Source organism: Kryptolebias marmoratus, linkage group LG16 (assembly GCF_001649575.2).
Source record: "Kryptolebias marmoratus isolate JLee-2015 linkage group LG16, ASM164957v2, whole genome shotgun sequence".
In the NCBI taxonomy this organism is placed as follows: Eukaryota; Metazoa; Chordata; class Actinopteri; order Cyprinodontiformes; family Rivulidae; genus Kryptolebias; species Kryptolebias marmoratus.
This window is the reverse complement of record NC_051445.1, coordinates 24,956,413-24,975,695: the sequence shown is the minus strand read 5'-3', so window position 1 is coordinate 24,975,695 and position 19,283 is coordinate 24,956,413. Positions and strand designations below refer to the sequence as shown.

The 19,283-nt window shown below is 41.5% G+C and overlaps 2 protein-coding genes across 3 annotated transcripts; one reads left to right on the top strand and one right to left on the bottom strand.

Moving 5' to 3' along the window:
* Window positions 1-1,742: 1,742 nt before the first annotated feature.
* Window positions 1,743-5,137, top strand: LOC108234174 (Krueppel-like factor 10). The gene is made up of 4 exons (XM_017413138.3): window positions 1,743-1,840; window positions 2,828-3,073; window positions 3,358-4,030; window positions 4,679-5,137. The coding sequence occupies exons 2-4, from the start codon at window positions 2,837-2,839 to the stop codon at window positions 4,915-4,917; spliced, it is 1,149 nt and encodes a 382-aa protein (XP_017268627.1). The 5' UTR covers window positions 1,743-1,840; window positions 2,828-2,836; the 3' UTR covers window positions 4,918-5,137.
* A 1,067-nt stretch (window positions 5,138-6,204) lies between these two features.
* LOC108234216 (antizyme inhibitor 1) lies at window positions 6,205-17,217 on the bottom strand. Of its 2 annotated transcripts, none has more exons than XM_017413250.3 (12): window positions 17,074-17,217; window positions 15,757-15,878; window positions 14,523-14,733; window positions 14,116-14,289; window positions 13,654-13,826; window positions 12,235-12,369; window positions 11,970-12,051; window positions 10,732-10,806; window positions 10,374-10,539; window positions 8,728-8,843; window positions 8,424-8,641; window positions 6,205-8,335 (listed from the first exon to the last, which is right to left on the bottom strand). In XM_017413250.3, exons 3-12 carry the CDS (start codon window positions 14,622-14,624, stop codon window positions 8,221-8,223), a joined length of 1,356 nt encoding a protein of 451 aa, XP_017268739.1. In that variant the 5' UTR covers window positions 14,625-14,733; window positions 15,757-15,878; window positions 17,074-17,217; the 3' UTR covers window positions 6,205-8,220. The 2 variants fall into 2 exon arrangements, with proteins under 2 accessions (XP_017268739.1, XP_017268738.1); XM_017413249.3 differs by lacking the exon at window positions 17,074-17,217 and adding an exon at window positions 16,368-16,567.
* Window positions 17,218-19,283: the final 2,066 nt, after the last annotated feature.

Sequence of the window (19,283 nt, the reverse complement as noted above, 5' to 3'; positions counted from 1 at the left end):
AGATCCCTGTGTGCCACACTGTCAGTCTGTGTGTACACTTCTCCATTGTGTTTTCCACAGACGGCCTTTTGTTCTGGTCCAGTGTGCTGCGCAGGAAGGTCCAGACAGCCAAGACCGAGCTAATCCACAGGGCTGCCTGAGGCCATCTCCCGTCAGCTGACCTCTTTCAGACAGAAACACGAGGCGAGGCCCGCTATCCGGAAAATAAGTCACCAACTACTCCAGCTTCTGTGTGAGAGCTGAAATTCATCTGCTTATTAAAAGGAAAATTTGACAGATGGAGTCAGTAAATATGTTGTTTTTTTGGTGTTTTTGACTTTTTTTTTTGAGCAATCGTCTGAACTCGGTGTGAACTTGTCCCCTGCCTAGAACAACAATCATCTTAGATGTTTTCAGCTTGTGAATATATTTTCTCTTGAGAACGGAAGACATGAATGTTGTGTGATTGACTCAGATTAAAGATAAAACGGCCCTTGTTATGATGGAAGGTTTTGTTCAATGTGGACACGAACGATTCTGAATCGATTTATAAATGTCGAAAATCATCCATCCATCCATTTTCTTTACCCACTTCTCCTTTTCGCGTCGTGGGAAACTGGTGCTGATCTCCATCTGTCACTGTTCGAGAGGCGGGGGGGGGGAACACTCTGGACAGGTCGCAAGTCCATCACAGGGACACATAGAGACAAACGAGACAACCATTCACGCTCTCACTCACACACAGAGACAATTTTTAGAGTTGCCAATGAACCTAACATGCATATCTTTGGTCTGTGGGAGGAAACCATGTCAATAATCAGTAATTATTTAATGATAATAACATTCTGTTGAGGAACCCGAATGGCAGAACTCTGAAGTGTGGAAGAATACAAGATGTGACCAACAAGCGGCATCTTCTGTTTGGAAGTACTTCAGCTTCTATGAAGTTAAAGGGAGAAATGATGTTGACAAAAGCCACGCTGTATGCAAGGTGAGGGGGATTTGCTGAATGCAAAACAGCAGCTGGAGTTTCTTCACTTTTCTGATGATTTGCAGAAGCAGCAATGTCCAACGCCTGTCACCAGAGGGGAGGGTGTCTGTCCTGCTAGTGAAAGCAGCAGCTTCGTGAATTAGATGGATCCTGATCAGGCCTGCAAAAGATGCACACTCTGCTGTTAGATCCAGGCCTCAGTTTGCAGCCTTCCTGAATATAGTGAACATGGAATTTGCACAGAATTTAGGTTGGTTTTTTTTGTTTGCTTGTTTTTTTGTTTTTAATCGTCTGCTGCCAGAAGGCAAAGGTGAATGAAAATGATTTTGCTCATGTATGTGTGCCTGTCTGTTAGCAAAATATTTCATAAACCACTGGATGAATCTGAATGTGGAACATCATTTTTTTGGTCTACCTAAAATAAACCTGCAGCAGCACCTTGGTAAGCCACTAGACACCTCTGTGAAGTTTTTTTTAGCAGCAAGAAGTTACAAGTGAGGATTACAGAGTGTGTGTGTGTGTGTGTGTGTGTGTGTGTGTGTGTGTGTGTGTGTGTGTGTGTGTGTGCGTGTTAGAAGCCGCAGTGGTGTTTTCCCACACGTCCACGCAGTTGTGTACCACGCAGCCTCCACGGTGCGGTCAGCCTCCGATCACGCACCGAGGCGCTCTCCCATTGGTCGGCGCCTCAGCACACCTTTGCGGCTGATTGGATGCTGCGTCAGGCCCCGCCCCCAAATTCCCCCTCTCCCCTCCAACTCATTTGAAACGATGAATGAGGAGCAGGTCAGGGAGGAAACTGGTAAACATTCATTTCTCCCCTCGAGGGTCCTCCTAACACGCACTGACCAGCTGACACGAGTTCATGAAGCTGTAAGTAACCTTTTTACCTTACAGGACACATCTGAACCTCTGTTATTATTCAGCATATTAGTGCAGAGAGTAGAAATGTTGACTCCAGTCTACTAGCTGTAGTTAGAGGTTTTTTTTTTTTTTTTTGTCCTGCGGGTGATCTTTGACAGACAGACCCCTGACAGGTCTGTCTGTCCGATGAGGAAGTGGGTGAAAGGTGAAGAGCACCACCTGGTCATGCTGCGTTCAGTGCTCCTCCCTGTAAACATGGATGAGCAGCAAAAATCAATCAGGCTTCAGGCTGATAAAGACAGAAACGCAGTTACCCAGCACAGTGCCAGGAAGATGCAAACTTTTACACGAACTCCTTACGCAAGGCTGCCGGGATTATAGGTTCAATTAAAGGCCTAGCCTTCTTTAAAGGAATGCATATTGCCCGCCTCCTTCCATACCAGAGTTTTAGCCCTTGAGGTATGTGTTGAGGATGACTCTCAGCTACTAGCATTCCCAACTTTTAGCTCTGGATCTGTAAAATTCACGGAGTTATAGCCATTCTCGGGCTATGATCCATTAGCTGTGGCGGCCATCTTGAACTGAGTTGACTCCAGAAGTTAATCAGTTGTAGATGTCCATCCAGTGATTACTTTCAGTAGTTCATGGGATATTTTGCTAACAGACAAACAGTCTGTTAATGTTGAGGATCATGCTCACTTACTACCACACCAAATTTGGTTTTAATATTTGTAAAAAATTGCGTGAGTTAAAGCCATTTTTGTGTTGGCTATAGTCGATTAGTTGTAGCCACCATCTTGAATTGGGTCCGCTTTAAAAGTTAAGCAGGTTAATAATTAATTAGATTAGTTAGTGTTCAGAATATGGATCGGGGATCGTGCTTAGCTACGCACACATCAAATCTTAATTATTTTGGCAATGCAACGAACAAGCAAACACACACGGGCCAAAACATTAGGGCATTCAACGTTGTCCTTCCTCTGGTGTTTTGTCCAGATCTGCAGCATGAAGGCTGCCGAGCAGAAGGCAGACACGGGGTCAGAGGTCCAGGGCCTGACCCGGCCTGCTCCGTGTCTGGGTGCAGGTGACCTGAAGGCGGCGGAGGCTCTGATGTCCATGACCAAGCTCTGGAACACGAGGAACTTCAGGCGAAGCCACACGAGACCCCCGACCCCCAGCTCTGAGAGCTCAGAGGACGAGTCTGTCCCCTCTGGCTCGGCGGGGACGCACAACCCTTCATATGTAAGTGAATCATACTGACTGAGAGTGGTTTTTTATTTCAAGCTCAGGGACAAATAAGAAATGACATACCCTTTCAACATCATTTTTTTATCAGTGTCAAAATGACAATAGTGAGCATCAAAACAAAAGTCCGAGCACCCTGTTTAAGTATGACTTGTACTCTGCTATTTGCATTTCTCTAATATCAAAACTGATATCAGCTCCGTTGTGAGTCTGTGGTTATCACACCGCATTAAAGCAGCCATTCGTGTAAAACCTCTGTGATTGGGTGTGTTTACTTTCAGTGTCTGACCCCGCCGTACAGCCCGCCCCTCTTTGAAGCCGCCCATCAGTCCATGGTGCTGAAACTACGTCGCTCATCAGATGAGATCTCTCGGCACGCTGCCGTCTCTCAGAGCTGCCGGTACACCAGTGTCATCCGCCACACCGCAGACTGTCACCACCCTCAGCTCCAGCAGGAGGACAGACCCACAGAGGGCCCTGAAACCCACCTGGACCTCCGCACCCGAGGCTCCAAGGAGACCGCTGGGACACAGAACGCTGCTGCTGACGCAGATGTCGCAGCCGCGGGCGGGTCGGGGTCGGGGCCGGGTGACGAATCAGCCACTGCTGCCTCTCCGCCCGTCCCGTTAGCGTTCGCCACCCTAAAACAAGAGCATGGCCCGTCGCCGGCTCAGGTGTTCCTTGTCGGGGGTCAGGTGCTGAGGGGCCCCGTAATGCTCCTGGTCCCTCGTCCGTCTGCTCCGACGGTCTTTCTTCAGCCCGCAGCAGCGACTCCTGCCAACGCCAGGTTTGCACCCATCGCCCCCGCTCCTGGACACGCCCCTTCGCAGCAGAGATACACCCCGCTGCAAACTGAAGCGTCGCGCGTACGCAGCCACGTCTGTCCTCACGGGGACTGCAGCAAGACCTACTTCAAGAGCTCCCACCTCAAGGCCCACATGAGGACACACACAGGTAAGAGACGAGGGTTTGACAGCACACTCAGGCATTTTCTATTGTCGCCCGGGCGATAATGTTTTTGCCCGTCCTTGTGTGTCTGTCTGTTAGCAAAATATTTCACGAACCACTGGACAAATTTTCATGAAGCTTTCAGGATTCAATCATTGGACGTACATCTCCAAGTGATTAACTTTTGGAGCCAACCCGATTCAAAATGGCTGACACAGTTAACTGACTTAAAAACACCTAAAAATGGCTACAACTCAGTCAGTTTTGCAGACACTGATCTAACATTTCACATGGTAGTAGCTGAACGGGATCCCCAACACATATTCTGAGCACTAAGAAAAATTGCACAAGAGTTTTGTTTATATTTTGTCACAAAGTATTTGGAGTCAACTCTGTATGTCTGTTAGCAAAATATCTCACAAACCACTGGACAGATTTTAATAAAACTCTCAGAAAATAACCATCGGGTGTACATCTACAGCTGATTAACTTTTGAAGTCAGCACCATTTAAGATGGCTGCCACAGCCAACTGACCTTAGAAAACGCAGAAATTGCTATAAATCGTTCTGTTTTCCAGATACTGCATCATAATCTGGTGTGGTAGTAGCTGAGTTATTTTGAGCCTCATCACTGTGTGTGTGTGTGTGGAACAGGTGAGAAGCCCTTCAGGTGTAAGTGGGAGGGCTGCGAGAGGAGCTTCGCTCGCTCCGATGAGCTTTCTCGGCACCGGCGCACCCACACCGGGGAGAAGCGGTTCGCCTGCCCGCTGTGCTTCAGCCGCTTCATGCGCAGCGACCACCTGGCCAAGCACGCCCGCAGACACTTTGTGGTGCGGAGGAAGCCCTGCTGGGCGCAGACAAACTCTCCGTTCAACCGTCCTGAAAAACGGTGACATCAAACCAGACTTTTTGTTACTGAATTTGCACAGAATTTTTAATGTTTGTTTGTTTGTTTTTAAATCGTCTGCTGCCGAAAGGCGAAGGTGAATGAAAATGATTTTGCTCGTGTCTGTTACCGAAATGTTTCATAAACCACTGGATGCATCTGAATGAAACTTGCAGAAATTAATCGTTGGTTGTACGTCGACAGCTGATCAACTTTTAGAGTCAGTCTGGTTCAAGATGGCTGCCGCAGCCAACGGACTTTAAAAAACACAAAAATGGATACAACTCGGTCAATTTTACAGATATTGAGTTAACATTCGGTGAGGTAGTAGCTGAGACTGATCCCCAAACACAATCTGACTGCTAACAGATTTAGCAAAATCTGTAACACTTTTTTTTCTCCATTAACTATTTAATGTTTATTCTGTTTATCTGTTAGCAAAATATCTAATGAACCACAGGACATATTTTATTGAAACCTTCAGGAAATAATCACTGGTTGTTCCTCAACAACTGATTAACCTTTGGAGCCAACCCAATTCAAAATGGCCACCTCAGAAAACTGACCATAGAAAACACAAACATCGCTGTATTTCATTCAGTCTTACAGATATTGTGCTAAAATTTGGTGTGGTAGTAGCTGAGAGTCGGTCACAACAGATACTGTAAGTGGCCCTCAGTTCACGAGATCGTTGCTTAAAACTTCACCATTAACTGTTGGAGTCAACCCTGTTTGTCTGTTAGCAAAATATCTCATGAATCACTGGATGGATTTTGATAAAACTTTTAAAAAGTAATCATTGGATGTACATCTACAACTGATTAACTAATGGAGTCAAATCAATTCAAGATGGCTGCTGCAGCTAATTGACAATAGCAAACACAAAGTTGGCTGTATCTCAGTCAAATCTTACATTGAGCTAAAACTTAACGTGGTGGTACCTGAGAGTAGTTCACAACACACCAAGCGTGACATCTCCTGTCACATGGGATTATGCATATTATTGTTTGACCAAAACGGACACAACTGACGATCTCAGCCTAAAACGACGGTGGGTGATAATGCACTCCTTTAAGGACAGCTAAGCCTTTAATTGTCTGTAAGCTGAATCAGTCACCTTAAAATGAGCGATTACACTGCTAATACTGTAGAGGGCGCTCTGCAAGCTTGAATGTTTTACTGTTGTTGACCAAAGAATGTTTAGTTTGGAGTTTGTGCCATTTGAAGATCTTTAATACTTAAACAGTTTTTGTACATCTTTGATTTCTGTCCATAAAGTATTTTGTTGCCACAGTAATTACTTTTAACGCCACGGTGCATTTATGTGTTTATGTCATGCACTCGATCGTTCTGCAGGAGTTTGATGGTGAGAAACTCACCTTGTCAAACCACATCTCCTCCGGCTGTCTGAGACTCGGTGCACCATCTAAACTCACCCGTGAAAATAAAACCCAGCAACTCACACTCAAGTCCATAAGGTCTTTATTATTGTTGGTTTTGACGAGCACAGCAGGCGGGCGCCTGATTATTGTTCTTAGGACACGACTTCACCGATACAAGACATGCTATGCAAATATATCTGCACAGTCGGAACATTAGGTCAAATTCCTTCATTATAATCGCGTTGAAAGATATTTAGAACTAGAAATGTCAGAGAAAGTAAACATTCTAGCATCATAACTGCCCTGTCCATATCATTTCCCATTTCCTGTCGGCTGATCCGGTATCCATCGGCACTTTCCTGGTTCCACCTGCAGCACATACTGTCCGATCATCCTGCTTTAGTACGCGGCGGCACAGCAGTCAGAGCTGTGAAAAAGGATTCAACCCCTTCTTTTTTTGCTTTTTAGATCATCAAACAATTGTTCATATCAGACAAAGATAATTTGAGTAAAGAGAAATAGTTTTCAAATGGTGATCTAACTTATTAAAAAGAAAAAGGCTATCCAGACCACCCAACCACGCTCTGTGTGAAAAGGTAATCACCCCGCTTGTTAAATCATGAAATAACTGATTTTATTTATTTTTTTGGAAAGCTGAGCTCAGTTTCCCTCGCCTCACCCAGGTCTGATTATAGCGAGACCTGTAGAATCAAGAAAACACTTAAAAATGGCCTCCACGTCTCATGTTTACGGGTCTTTGGGAAACCTTTGGAGAAAATATTCTGTGGACTGATGAGAGAAACGTGGAACTTTCCTGGAAGGTCTCGTTACATCTGGTGTAAAACTAACGCTGCATTTCAGGGAAAGATCATCGTAGCAACAGTCCAACACGGTGGAGGTAGTGTGATGATCTGGAGGGCGACTTGCTGTGACTGAGGGAACCATGAATTCTGCTCTCTATCAGAAAATCCTGAAGGAAAATGTCCGACCATCAGTTCAGCTCAAGAACACCTGGGTTCTGCAGCGGGACAACGATCCCGACAACGATTTGGAGCTTTTTTCCCTTAATAAAAACAATCATTTACAAACTGCTACTCGGATTAACTCTGTCTGATGTTAACACTTGTTTGATGTACCTAAACGCGACAAAAACGCAGAAACGGAAGAAATCTGTAAATGGGAGCTCCGTCCCTGCTGGCCCTTTCCTTGTTTCAGCACTTTAGGAGAACACAGAAACACCAGCTGCCTGGTGAACACTTAACACTTTGCTTTCTAACCACACCCGTGGCTGACTGTAGCCTCCTGGACCGAGTAGATGTCGTGGTGACACAACTGGTAACATCACCTAACCTTTACTTTATATTAAAAAAATCTGCTAATTTTATTTTGTGTGCAGCAACGCTATGCTGCCAAGTCCCGTTTAAAAACACTAAAAATGTATTCATGGAGTTAAGCTTGTCATACGTAATAAATTATCCAACAAATGAAAATTATAAACACGCGTTGTAGCAAAGCTCCATATAATATCTCAGACCTGTTTCTATATAAAATGTTTCTCCTTCATAGACACACATCTTACTTACATCAACAGAGACCTAAATATCACACCTGTTAAATATATATGATTATAAATATATATAATCATTTGCTTAATGATGTGAACTGTAGATCCACTGGAGAAATAAAACACTTGTGTATTTTCTGGCTTCATGCATTTTGTTAGATTCTTCTTGACGTCTGCTGTGCTTTTCCAGGTGCGACCACACGTTACATATCGAGGGTTTATGAGATGAAAAGTTCAGATCAGCCTGGTCCCAGCATTCAAACATTAACCTACACTGCCGTTTCAGTTCGTCCCAGTGAAGCATATACCAGAGAGTGCTAGCATCATAAAACCAGGAGGAGAAATGAAAAAGCTTTGCTGGTCGCTAAGCTGGAACAGACAGAGCAGCCTCTGTTTGACTGGATCTAAGAAAGTAAGGGACGACTGAGAAGTTCTTCAGCGTGTTCTCGTGGGTGGCACCGGAGTCCTGCGTTTCCAACCTGAAGCACAAACACAAAAGCTAGTAAAAACTAAAATAAAGCATTTGTTTCTTTCAGCTCCTACACAGCATTCATCAGAGATACTTGCCAGTCTCGAGAAGATACAACGTAGTGGACAGGTGGTGGTGTGGAGTCGGCGGAGGTGAGGAGTGGCTGACCCAGGCTGTAGGCCCCCGCCTGCGTGAACAGCAGCCAGTCTCCTACGCTGAGCTCAGGTAGCACACAGTGGTCCACTACCTGGTCCAGGTCGTCCCCCGAGGGACCCCAGAGGCTGCTGCTGAACACCGCAGCGTCCAGAGACGGTTTCTGCTTGAAGGGGACCAAAGATGATCAGCGGGTCATTCTTAATAAAGGCTGTTAGGACAAATGAGGTTTTGTTATTTAAGACTCGCCTTGTAAACAGACGGGGGTGTGATCAGAGTTTCAGAGAGTTTGCTGGAAAATGATCCATAAACTCCCTCGTTCATGAAGTACTGGAATTCTGGCTCCTCGTTGGGGGACAGCTCCTCTGTTCAAGGATGTGACAGACAGGTTTTTACTCTCTTTCAAGAAACTATCTTGACAGCAATACACTTTTTTGAACTTGAAAAATGTAATGTGCAAAGCCAATTCTGAAAAAGGTGGGACATTGTTTAAAATGCAAATAAAACCAAAAAGCAATCATCTCATGACATAAAACATCAAATATTGAAACTGAGAAGTTGTAACATTTTTGGAAGAACAAAGGTAATTTTGAACTCAATGGCAGCAACACATCTCAAAAAAGTTATTCCAGGTCCATGTTTCCCTCCGTGAACCATCTCCTCTTCTTTTACCATCAGTCTGTAAACATCAGGACCTGAGGAGAGCAGCTGCTGGAGCTTTTAGAGGGAACGTTGTCCCATTCTGGTCTAATGGAGGATTCTAGCTGTTCAACAGTCCAGGGTCTTTTTTTGTCAAATATTTTGTTTCATGATGCATGAAATGTTTTCAGTTGGTGAGAGGTCTGGACTGCAGGCAGGTCAGTTCAGCTCCTGGACTCTTCTCCTATGAAGTCATGCTGCTGGAATGATGCTGGATGCTGTTTAACATCGTCTTGCTGAAATATTCAAGGCCTTCCCTGAAAAAGTTATCAGTTGTCTGGATGGGAGCACATGTTGTTCTAAAACCTGTTTATACTTTTCTGCATTGATGAATCTTTCCAGATGTGTAAGCTGCTCATGCCAGAGGCACTAATGCACGCCCATACCATCAGAGAAGCAGCATTTTGAACCGTACCCTGAAAACAGGCTGGATGCTCCCTCTCCTCTTTAGTACGGAGGATGTGTAATTTGTGTTTTCCAAACAGAATTTCAGATTTCTATTCATCTGACCACAGATCAGTTCTCCTCTTTGCCTCAGTCTGTTTTAATGAGCTTTGGTCCAGAGAAGACAGAGTTTCTGGGTGGTGTTCACATACGGCTGCTTCTTTGTATAATAGAGCTTTAAGCATCATCTGTGGATGGTTCAGTGATCTGTGTTTACAGACAATGATCTGTTGAAGTGTTCCTGAGTCCATGCAGTGATGTCCAGAACAGGATCAGACCTGTTTTTTAATAAAGTGAAGATGAACTGAAGATCAGGGACATCAAATACTGATTTTAAGTCTCGCCCTTAAAGCTCAGAGATTTCTCCAGATTCTTTGAATATCCAATCATCTACAGCTCATAATATCACCAAAGATTACAAAATCAGAAAGATATTTCTGAAATTGTTCCACTATTTTTAGACACAGTTTTTCACAGCCTGGTGAACCTCTGCCAATCTTTACTTTTGACAGATTCAGCCTCTAAAAAGCTCCTCCAGCTGTTTTCCTTTTGTTGCCCCTGTCTCTAATGTGTTGTTGCCATAGAATCCTAAATTGTACAGTTCATATATTAACTGTGTTCTACTGTGAATAAAACATTGTTAGGAGATTTGCAAATCACTGCATTTTGTTTTTATGTATATTTTACACAACATCCCAACTTTTTCAGAGTTGGAGTTGTGCATCTAAATATCAAAGTATCATGTCACTGACCATGGTCCTGGTCCTGGCAGTCACGAGCTACCACCTCCTTAGAGATGATGTTAACAGCCAGGGTGAACGCAGATGACACAAAAAAGCTGCCAGGCTCAGCAATGATGGAGACTCCAGTGGAAGAGGGAAAGTATAAATCCACCATGGACATGACCGCACCGTTAATCTGAAAAAAGTCGACAAAGGCTTTTAGAAGTATATTTTAAAATTTGACTATTAAATATTAAATCCTAGAAACTTTTGAGCTGCTCAGACAGTACTGATTACAGTGCACAGGTTGAATGTAGGACTGAATATTCTTCAAACTAAATCCCAGCATTTCCTCAGGTCGCATGAAAGAGCAGATACTGATACTGACCATTTCCAGCTGGATCTCAGAGCCGCTGAATCCACCTCCAAGGTCCAGGATGTTCATGCTGAAGCCAATCTCCTCCTGCAGATAAATGAATGAATGAATAGTACAAAGACACGGCCTGCTTTCTGGAGATTGAACCTTTTTAATACTCAAACGGATGTTTTGGTCATTTTAAAGTGAGGTTCTGTAGAAAATTATTACCTTACCTGTTGTAGATACCTTCCTGAACAGCCTCAGTTGGGAGAAATAGTTAAAGTTTGACAGAACAGGCGAGTTAACAGGAACGCATCACTGTCGTAAAAAAGGGCTTCAAGCTCTACACATTTTGTGACAGTTCATTAAATAGTTTTATAAACCTTCACAGCACTGTCATTTTCGCATTACATAAATATCTACATAGTATTCTATGACTCAATGCAAGCGCAAATAGCTGCAGCAGCAGCTAGCTATATCATTTCCAGTGCAGCTAGGGGTCACTTCCAGCAGGAGTTTCATAATATTTCTCCCAGAATAATTGTTTAAGACTGATGGCAGTGTGAAGGTTTATGAAACTGTGAATTTTGGATTGGAAGTGGATCTCCTCGAACTAACAGACCCACTCAGATCAACGTGAACGTTATTTTATAAACTTTATCATCAACATATAATGTGACCGTACTGTAATATAATTGGAATGAACTGCCTTTAAATAGATTTGAATCTGGATCGGTTTTGAACTGAATGTGGACTTGTTATTGTTGTTGTGCCCTTTTGCTGTGAATTGAATCTAGATAAATATATAAAATGAATTGTACATCAATTTTGCATTACATGGTTAATCCAACAGAAATAATATAATTTTCTTGCTGCATAGACCCAAAGCCACTGCTAACTGCACTTAAAAAAAAACAAAAAACAGAATTCTACGTAAATAAACATAAAATACAAAATTGACCGGGTGTAAAGATTTATGTGTTTGAATAAGCACTATGAAACTTTGGAGACTGGATCGGGATTTTACAACACTAGGAACCCATTTTATTTTTAGCTTTATTTGAACTAGCCGTTGGCTCGTCAGTCCCACTGGACGTAAACTCTATTTTTCCAAACTGTGGTCGTTCAGGAAGGCATCTACAAAAGATATTACTTGTGCATAACTTTAACACAAAACCTCTTTTCCAAATGGCCGAACTATCCTTTTAATACAAAAATGAGCTCCATGATAAAGCAACTGTAGAAAGAAAATGGAAAGTCTGACTTACTGCCATATCAAAGATGCACCGGGCATCAGAGATGGCATGAACGTACACCTGATCATCCTTACAGCAGCTAGAGATGTGAGACCTGAGGGGTAAACGTTAACAGTCATGCTCACGCTGGTAAAATAAAATGAAGTTTAAATTCTTGTTTTGCACATACAAAACATAGGTAGGTAAAAATGACCTTGTAGTCTGGTGGTGGCTCAAGTGCGTAACACACAAACTGCATTTTGTTTCAATGTTTTCTAAGAGACTTTTACAGACTCACCTGACTCCTACAACCTGCACGCCCAGCTCCTTAGCACTCTCCAGCAGGCGCCTGCAGTCCTTGAGGGAGCAGCCGAACATCATGCTCAACTCGTCATCAGGGTTAGACACCTCTGTTGACAGCTGTAGCAGCAGCCTGAAATGACACACAGGAAACAAATGGTGGTTATTGTTTTGTTGAGAACAAAAAGAACCCCATGTTTAGGGATCATGGACCGGCTCTGAAGGGACTATTTCTTCTTTATGTCGTCTATTCAGTCTGAATGTCCAGCCTCCAAATCAGAGTAGGTATAAAGGGTAAATTACAGGCACTCCTTATCTTAAAACAGCTATTTTCTTCTTCAATAATTTAGGGAAACTATGATATAGTTTCTTAAAAATAAGACAAAAATTGGCAGGAGACGCTAAAGAAAAACCCAGTGTTGGCTGTGGACAGTAAACTCTGCAGGGAAAGGTCAAAATCTTCACAAAAAGAGGTGTATTGTTTTGATAAGTAGCTTTATAATTTTTCCACTGGCACCTGGTGGAAACATGCTGCTAACAGTACTACAAGGTGGCGTTAAGGCACCAATTTGTATCACAATCAGGGGCAATACGTTCACCACAAGAACACAGAAGCTTCAGAAAGTATTCAGACCTCTTTCACTTTGCATCTTTGTTACGTTGCAGCGTGATACTACAATTGCTTTAATATTATTTTCTTTGCCATTAATCTACACTCTGTAACTCGAAATGACAAAGTGAAAGCAGACCTCATAGTTTGGTTTTTGCCCTGGTATGAATTGTCAGCTAGGAGGTCCTCAGTGAAGAGGTGAACGCCTTTCCAAATCATGTCTAATCAATTTAATCTATGACAGGTGGACTTCAATCAAGGTGTAGAAACATATCAGGGGTGATCAAGAAAAAAAGGGGGGCCCCAGAGCTCAAGGGTTGTTGCAAAAAGAATTTCTGGATTTAGTTTTACTTTTAATAAATTTACAGAACTTTTAAAATTCTGATTTCACTGTCATCATGAGTTACTGAGTGCAAGTTAACTGAATTGATTTCAGCATCGGTCTCTTTTCCATGTAAGGGTTATTTCAGAGACAGGACTTGTGGTAATTAGACTATATTCATAAGCCTTCGATCCAACATGAAACAGGCTTTAATCATAACGAGGATGCTGAGATTAACCTTCTGTAAGATGGATGTGATAATGTCCATTTCATAAATGGCTGTAACTTAGTTTTTTCTATAGGTGTGTGTGCGTACTGTATTTTTAGAGGAAGCGGGGTAAGAAAGATGAATTTTTGAAACATAATCAGATAATTATCAATGAATTTCGAGTAAGATGTTTGTCTGAAATGTCCGTCTTTAATGCAAAGTGCAAACAGCAGCTTTCAAGTCAAATGAGCTCTGGTACAAAGTACTAAGCACATACTTGGCGTTGGGGTGGCAGCGAGAAATCTTGCGCAGTTCTGCCTCGTTATCACACACCAGGAGGTCAATGCCGTTTTTAGCAGCGTATTTTATCTGGAAGACCTGTTTGCAAACACCACTGTAGATGATGTCTTCAGAGGGAATACCATGGCTCTGCACCAGCTCAAGTTCAGACTGAAACACACGGAAACAAAGACGGATCCAAATAAAGTGACATTACGTGAACAGGTGGACAGACATTTGTTCCTAAATTATGTATAACAAACATATTTTTAAAAACGTACTGATTCGTTTGTGGACCATAAATCTTTAGTGTAAAACATAAAAAATTCACCAATGCTTGCTGTGATTAGAGAAGGGGTAGAACAATAAATAAATAAATCCCACTCTGCTCAGTAGCCAACACTTAACTCTGCTCACAAACTAAATGGTGACAGTGCTCTTACATGGTGTGAAAGAATACCTTGTTGGTGCAAGTGAAGCCAGCGCCAAAGGCAGCGAGAACTTCAATCACAGCTGGACTGCTGTTGCATCTGACAGCATAGTAGGGTCGAATTTGGGCCATGTGAGTTCGCCAGCGAACATGCTGCCTCATTATGACTCCCAGGTCTGCTACAAAGAATGCATTCTTCTCAGACTGGGATAGAAAGAAACACACACACAAATAAGTCAGAAAACACAAACAGACCAAAGTCTTCACCAACCTTAACATTGTAAGCTTTAAAACAGTGTGTCTCCCTTGCAATATGCTGCCTATTGTAATGGAGCAAACAATGAAATATAACACAAAACTGCTATGAAACCTATATTGGAACAATGGTAAATATGGGGTTTTAATTAAGTATGTGTTGTTACAGCGAACGTCCTTACCAGTGTTTGTTCATCAATGTGATTGTCAATAACATCAGAAAGGGTTGTGCCTCCATCAAGGAGGCTGACTGAATACTGTGGTTCGTCTGTGATTCCTTTCATCCTCTCAACCGTTTTCTTCCAATCCGACAGGCATAAAGAATGAGGCTGGTTTAAAATGGTCTTCTTCGCTTCCTCTCAAGCCCCTGGGGTCCTAGATCAATGCAACAAACTGTAGAAGAAATAGACAAAACTACAGGTAAAACATAAAGTTCACATAGAAAAACTGCTCCATTATTTACAGACGATCAATTACGTTCTTGAGCTTCGTCTGAGTTCATGCCACAGCTTTAACCCCTCTGAGAGTCACAATCAAACAAGTCATTTTCAGCCAGCATCCAATCAGAGCAGAGAGCAGGTTCCGTTTTAGAGTGTGGCTTTCTAGATCAGGATTATTATTCTAAAAAGCCACCGTGAAAACAAAGAGTCTGGGGCACGGGTTTGTTTACTTTACCATTAGCTCCTTCCAACATACCCCATTAATCCCTGAGCTGGTGACCTATAAATGTTCTTTTTGATGACATTAACTAACATACAATACTGTCAGAGTCAGACACGGATTTGGAAATACCTGGAAGGTGGCATGAGGATACGACAGCTTTATATTCTACAGTAGCAAAGCTGATAACAAAACAAATGGACTGAAAGAAAAAGCTAAGTTTGCACGTTCTACTCCAAAGGGAATTTTTTTTTTAAAGTATAAACCAATGCAAAAAGGAAAAGTCCACTGCTGAATCAGCTGCAAAAACAAAGAAATAATATAATTGCCACTGATTCAGTGAATAATCAAGACAGAAAATACATGTTATAAAGAACATATATTTGATGGATTTATGTTTTAGTTTATGTCCATCCATTTTATTTTGTTTTTTTTTGCTGCAAATAAATTCAATAAAGACACAAACTGTGGAAGCAGAACAGAACACAGTGTTAGGGTATTTCAACAAAAGAGCTGAAAATACATCTGAAACGGAATAAATATAGATTGTCTGTGACTCATCTGGGACACGGCACTTGCTCCTTCGCTCTCTTTTTACTTCTGTCAAGAGTTTCAGTGACACCATTTTCAACATAGAACAACTATAAAAACACTCATACCATCCAATCGACACACTGTAACCACTGTAAAACACTTTATCTGCCTTCCTCTCGAAGAAGATGCAGTAATTAATCAATCTACAGCTTCTGTACGTACATGGATGAGTCCTGAGATGAACTCGCCCACTATCAGCTCGGATCCCAAGGTGGCTCAGCGTTGAAGTCAAACGGCACTCTGTAAAGAGCTGCTCCTAGATCCTCTGGATAGTTGTTGCACACCTAAAGGAGCCAGGAGAGGAGAGGAAACTGTCACTGACAGACAAAAAGACAGCAACTAATTGTTGTTAGGCAATCAGTATAGCAATACCTTCATATTCTCTGGAACATGTCATAAAGACACATAACACAATATAAAGCTGTTCACAAATATATAAAAAGGTGGTGTTATACTTCCTTAATAACGTGACTTCTTCAAAGCCTGTTAATGTCAGTCCTATAGTTGTATACATATTATTCCTTTACGCAACAAACCAGCTAAGTTCAGTGTCGTTAATTTATTACAAAATGCTCAAAGGCATCCATAATTTTAAGCTAGTTGAATATTGTTATTTAACAAATCATTTTTATTTACAAATTCTACTATCAGTTACGTTATGCTTAACAAATTATGACTTGTGTTTGTATCACGTAATAAATTTAACGCTTGTTTACACCGATGTTCAGCTAACGGTATGCTAATGCTAATAACATTAGGCTAACGCCACTTACGTTGACTGGAGACCCAAAAGAGGGAGCAGAACGCTTTTTCTTTTTAGGCGGAATTTTTAAAACTTGACGGGGTTACATAAAGAGAAAACTGTATCTGCCATAGGCTGGGTTAGGTTACGGCTTTTTCGGGTTTTGAAAATCAAAGCTGGCACGGCTACTTGGCTACAACCTAACGGAGGAAAAGGAGAAGAGAAAACGCCACTGCACATGCGCGTCAAGTGGCACAAAATTGACCCCCTTCCGGTTAAATTTCAAAATAAAATCAACATGGTCCATCGGTGGAACAACGTGAAATGTTTTTTAGGGTACAAAATTGGAGTGTGCAAAACCTTACCATAATCTCCAGTCATATTAACATTTTTACACCGCCCTTTTACTTCTTTTATTTTACAAACTGCTAATTAAATACATTCATACATTTAGATAAAAGTTTTGAGCTGATAAAATCTGATGAAACATGGGAAATAGTGGAGCATTTACTCACAAACCATAAATTACAGTGACATATTGTATTTACTGTAACCTACAGTAAACCGAAGTAACTTACTGTAACTTGCCAAGATACATTTATGATCTATTTTTTTCTCACAAGATAAATATTTACAACACAAATTCTTGTTTTAGTTCATTAAAAAGTTTTTTGCAGTGTATGTTCTAACTTCATTATATTGCAAAATATTTCACTGTTGAATTTCTCAATAATTACCTGTGGTATGTCTTCTTTGTATTTCCCATGGTTCAATGCTAATGACAAAATGTTGTCCAATAAAGCTGACAGAATATTCCTTTTATTTTTTCTGGTATAATCAAAGTTTTTGTTTTTAATTATTAGCAGTTAAATGCATGCATCTTCTCTTGCAGTTCAAGCTCAGGCAGGACTTTCCTGTCCCTCGGCCTCTGTTGTTGTGACTTTGAGAAACTGCATTCCTCTTTTTCTTTCCTTTTTTTCCAAGTTGAAACATTTGCATGTTTCCCTCCTCAGCACTGGAAGAGGAGGGAACCGAGGGAAGCCCAGCCACTATTTGCCAAACAGAGAAGGGCTTTCTTTTGAGCTGATCTTAATGCTTACATATTCCTCATATTAAGCATTTGTAACCTGGTATAGATATACTACCCTTCAAATAATTCAGTGTCTTCTTGTGCAGTGCTTGGTGTGGAGGGCATTTAGCTTAGATTTGCCATTTATAAGAACAAAAACATTTTACATGTGCTCATGCATTAATATATGTAAGTGTATACTAGTTACACAAGGGTTTCTGTGTTGTAGGGTGTGTAAATATCCAACGATATCAGCCTCATCCTTGACTACTCAGTATTTCCAAGGATTTTTTTTTAGAGTCAGAGAACATACAGTTCTAATAAACAAAAATATTTTCCAGATCTCTATATGCAGTAGTTGTGTTTTCACATATGAAACATCCTAAGATCCAGTCAGCTCTGCTGCTGCAGTACTAGAAGTCCTAATTCTTCATGGCAATCCTGTTTTACCCATAAACAACATCTCCTGAGTTTTTTGGCACGTTGATAGGCTCACATCATATTCTAAATTATGTAGCCATTCATGCCTCTGAAATTCCTCACAAGGCTAGATGATCCATGAATGTTCCTTGGGGTAAAATAAACAATGTCTGTGTTTGTTTCACTAATAAAACTATTGCTGAGAGTCCATTGTAAAGACTGGAGAGGCAGCGTTTTTCCCCTTGGAGCGCAATACAAAAGCTGTTCCGTGTTTTGTGCCAAACTTCTCCAACACAAACCAAGGCTATGTATATATAAGGCTAATCACACATAGCATCTAGAGTGGCTTCCAGTAAAGCACAGTGCCTGATTTTCATTGTCTGGATCATAATAGGCATCGCAGTCGTTGGGTATGCGACAGGGAGACATGTGTACCACCCACTGCAAGGAAAATACTGCAGTGGCTGCATTGTGCTGCAGGAATTCTTATTTGCAAACATTGCAAACAGATTACGTCAATGCACAGATTTAGACGAACTCTGGATCAGCTTTGACTGACCATAAAGGCCCAGCTAAACAGAAAAAAAACATCAAATTTATTATGTAAAACTCTAAAAAACTCGATTGCATAGTTTTCATTGCCTGTCTCTGAAGGCAAAAGGGTGATAATGTTTTTGCTCATGTGTGTGTTTATAGATTATAGATGTGTGTGTGTGTGTTCATTTCCTGTTTACAAAATATTACATGAACCACTTGAAGGAATTTAATGAAACTCTCAGAAGATAATCACTGGGTGTACATCTACAACTGATTATCTTTTGTAGTCATCCCAATTCAAGATGACCACCACGGCTAAGACACCTTTGCAAAATCAAAAATGGCTGTGACTCAGTCAATTTTACTGATATTGAGCTGAAATTTGGTGTGGTAGTAGCTGAGAGTGATTCGCAAGACATACTCTGAGCCCTTCACATTGTGCAACATCTTTGCTTACAACTTTGCCATTCCCTCTTAGAGTCAACACTGTGTCTGTTAGTAACAATTCATTAAAATTAGCTGGCAATCCAATTCAAGATGGCTGACACCTCTAACTGACATTAGCCAAGCCAAAAATAGCTTTAACTCAGTCAGTTTTGCACTTATTGAGCTAAAAATTGATGAGTTAGTAGCTGAGAGTGATCCTCAACACATTCTCAGAGCGCTGACAGATCTCACAAGATTGTACATAACATCATTTACAAGGTTTGACCAAAACAACTATTACTCCTCTCCTTCTCAGGATGCGATGATTTTACTTTAAACTAGTTAAAACTCTGGCATGAAAGGTGGCAGCAACAGGCAATATGCTAGGCCTTTAATTAGGTACTGTTTGTAGGTAGAAACTCAATATGCAATCAATAAATCTCCCATCTGTCAAAAAGAAAAGGTTAACTGAGTCAACCCACGTTAATAAGCTTT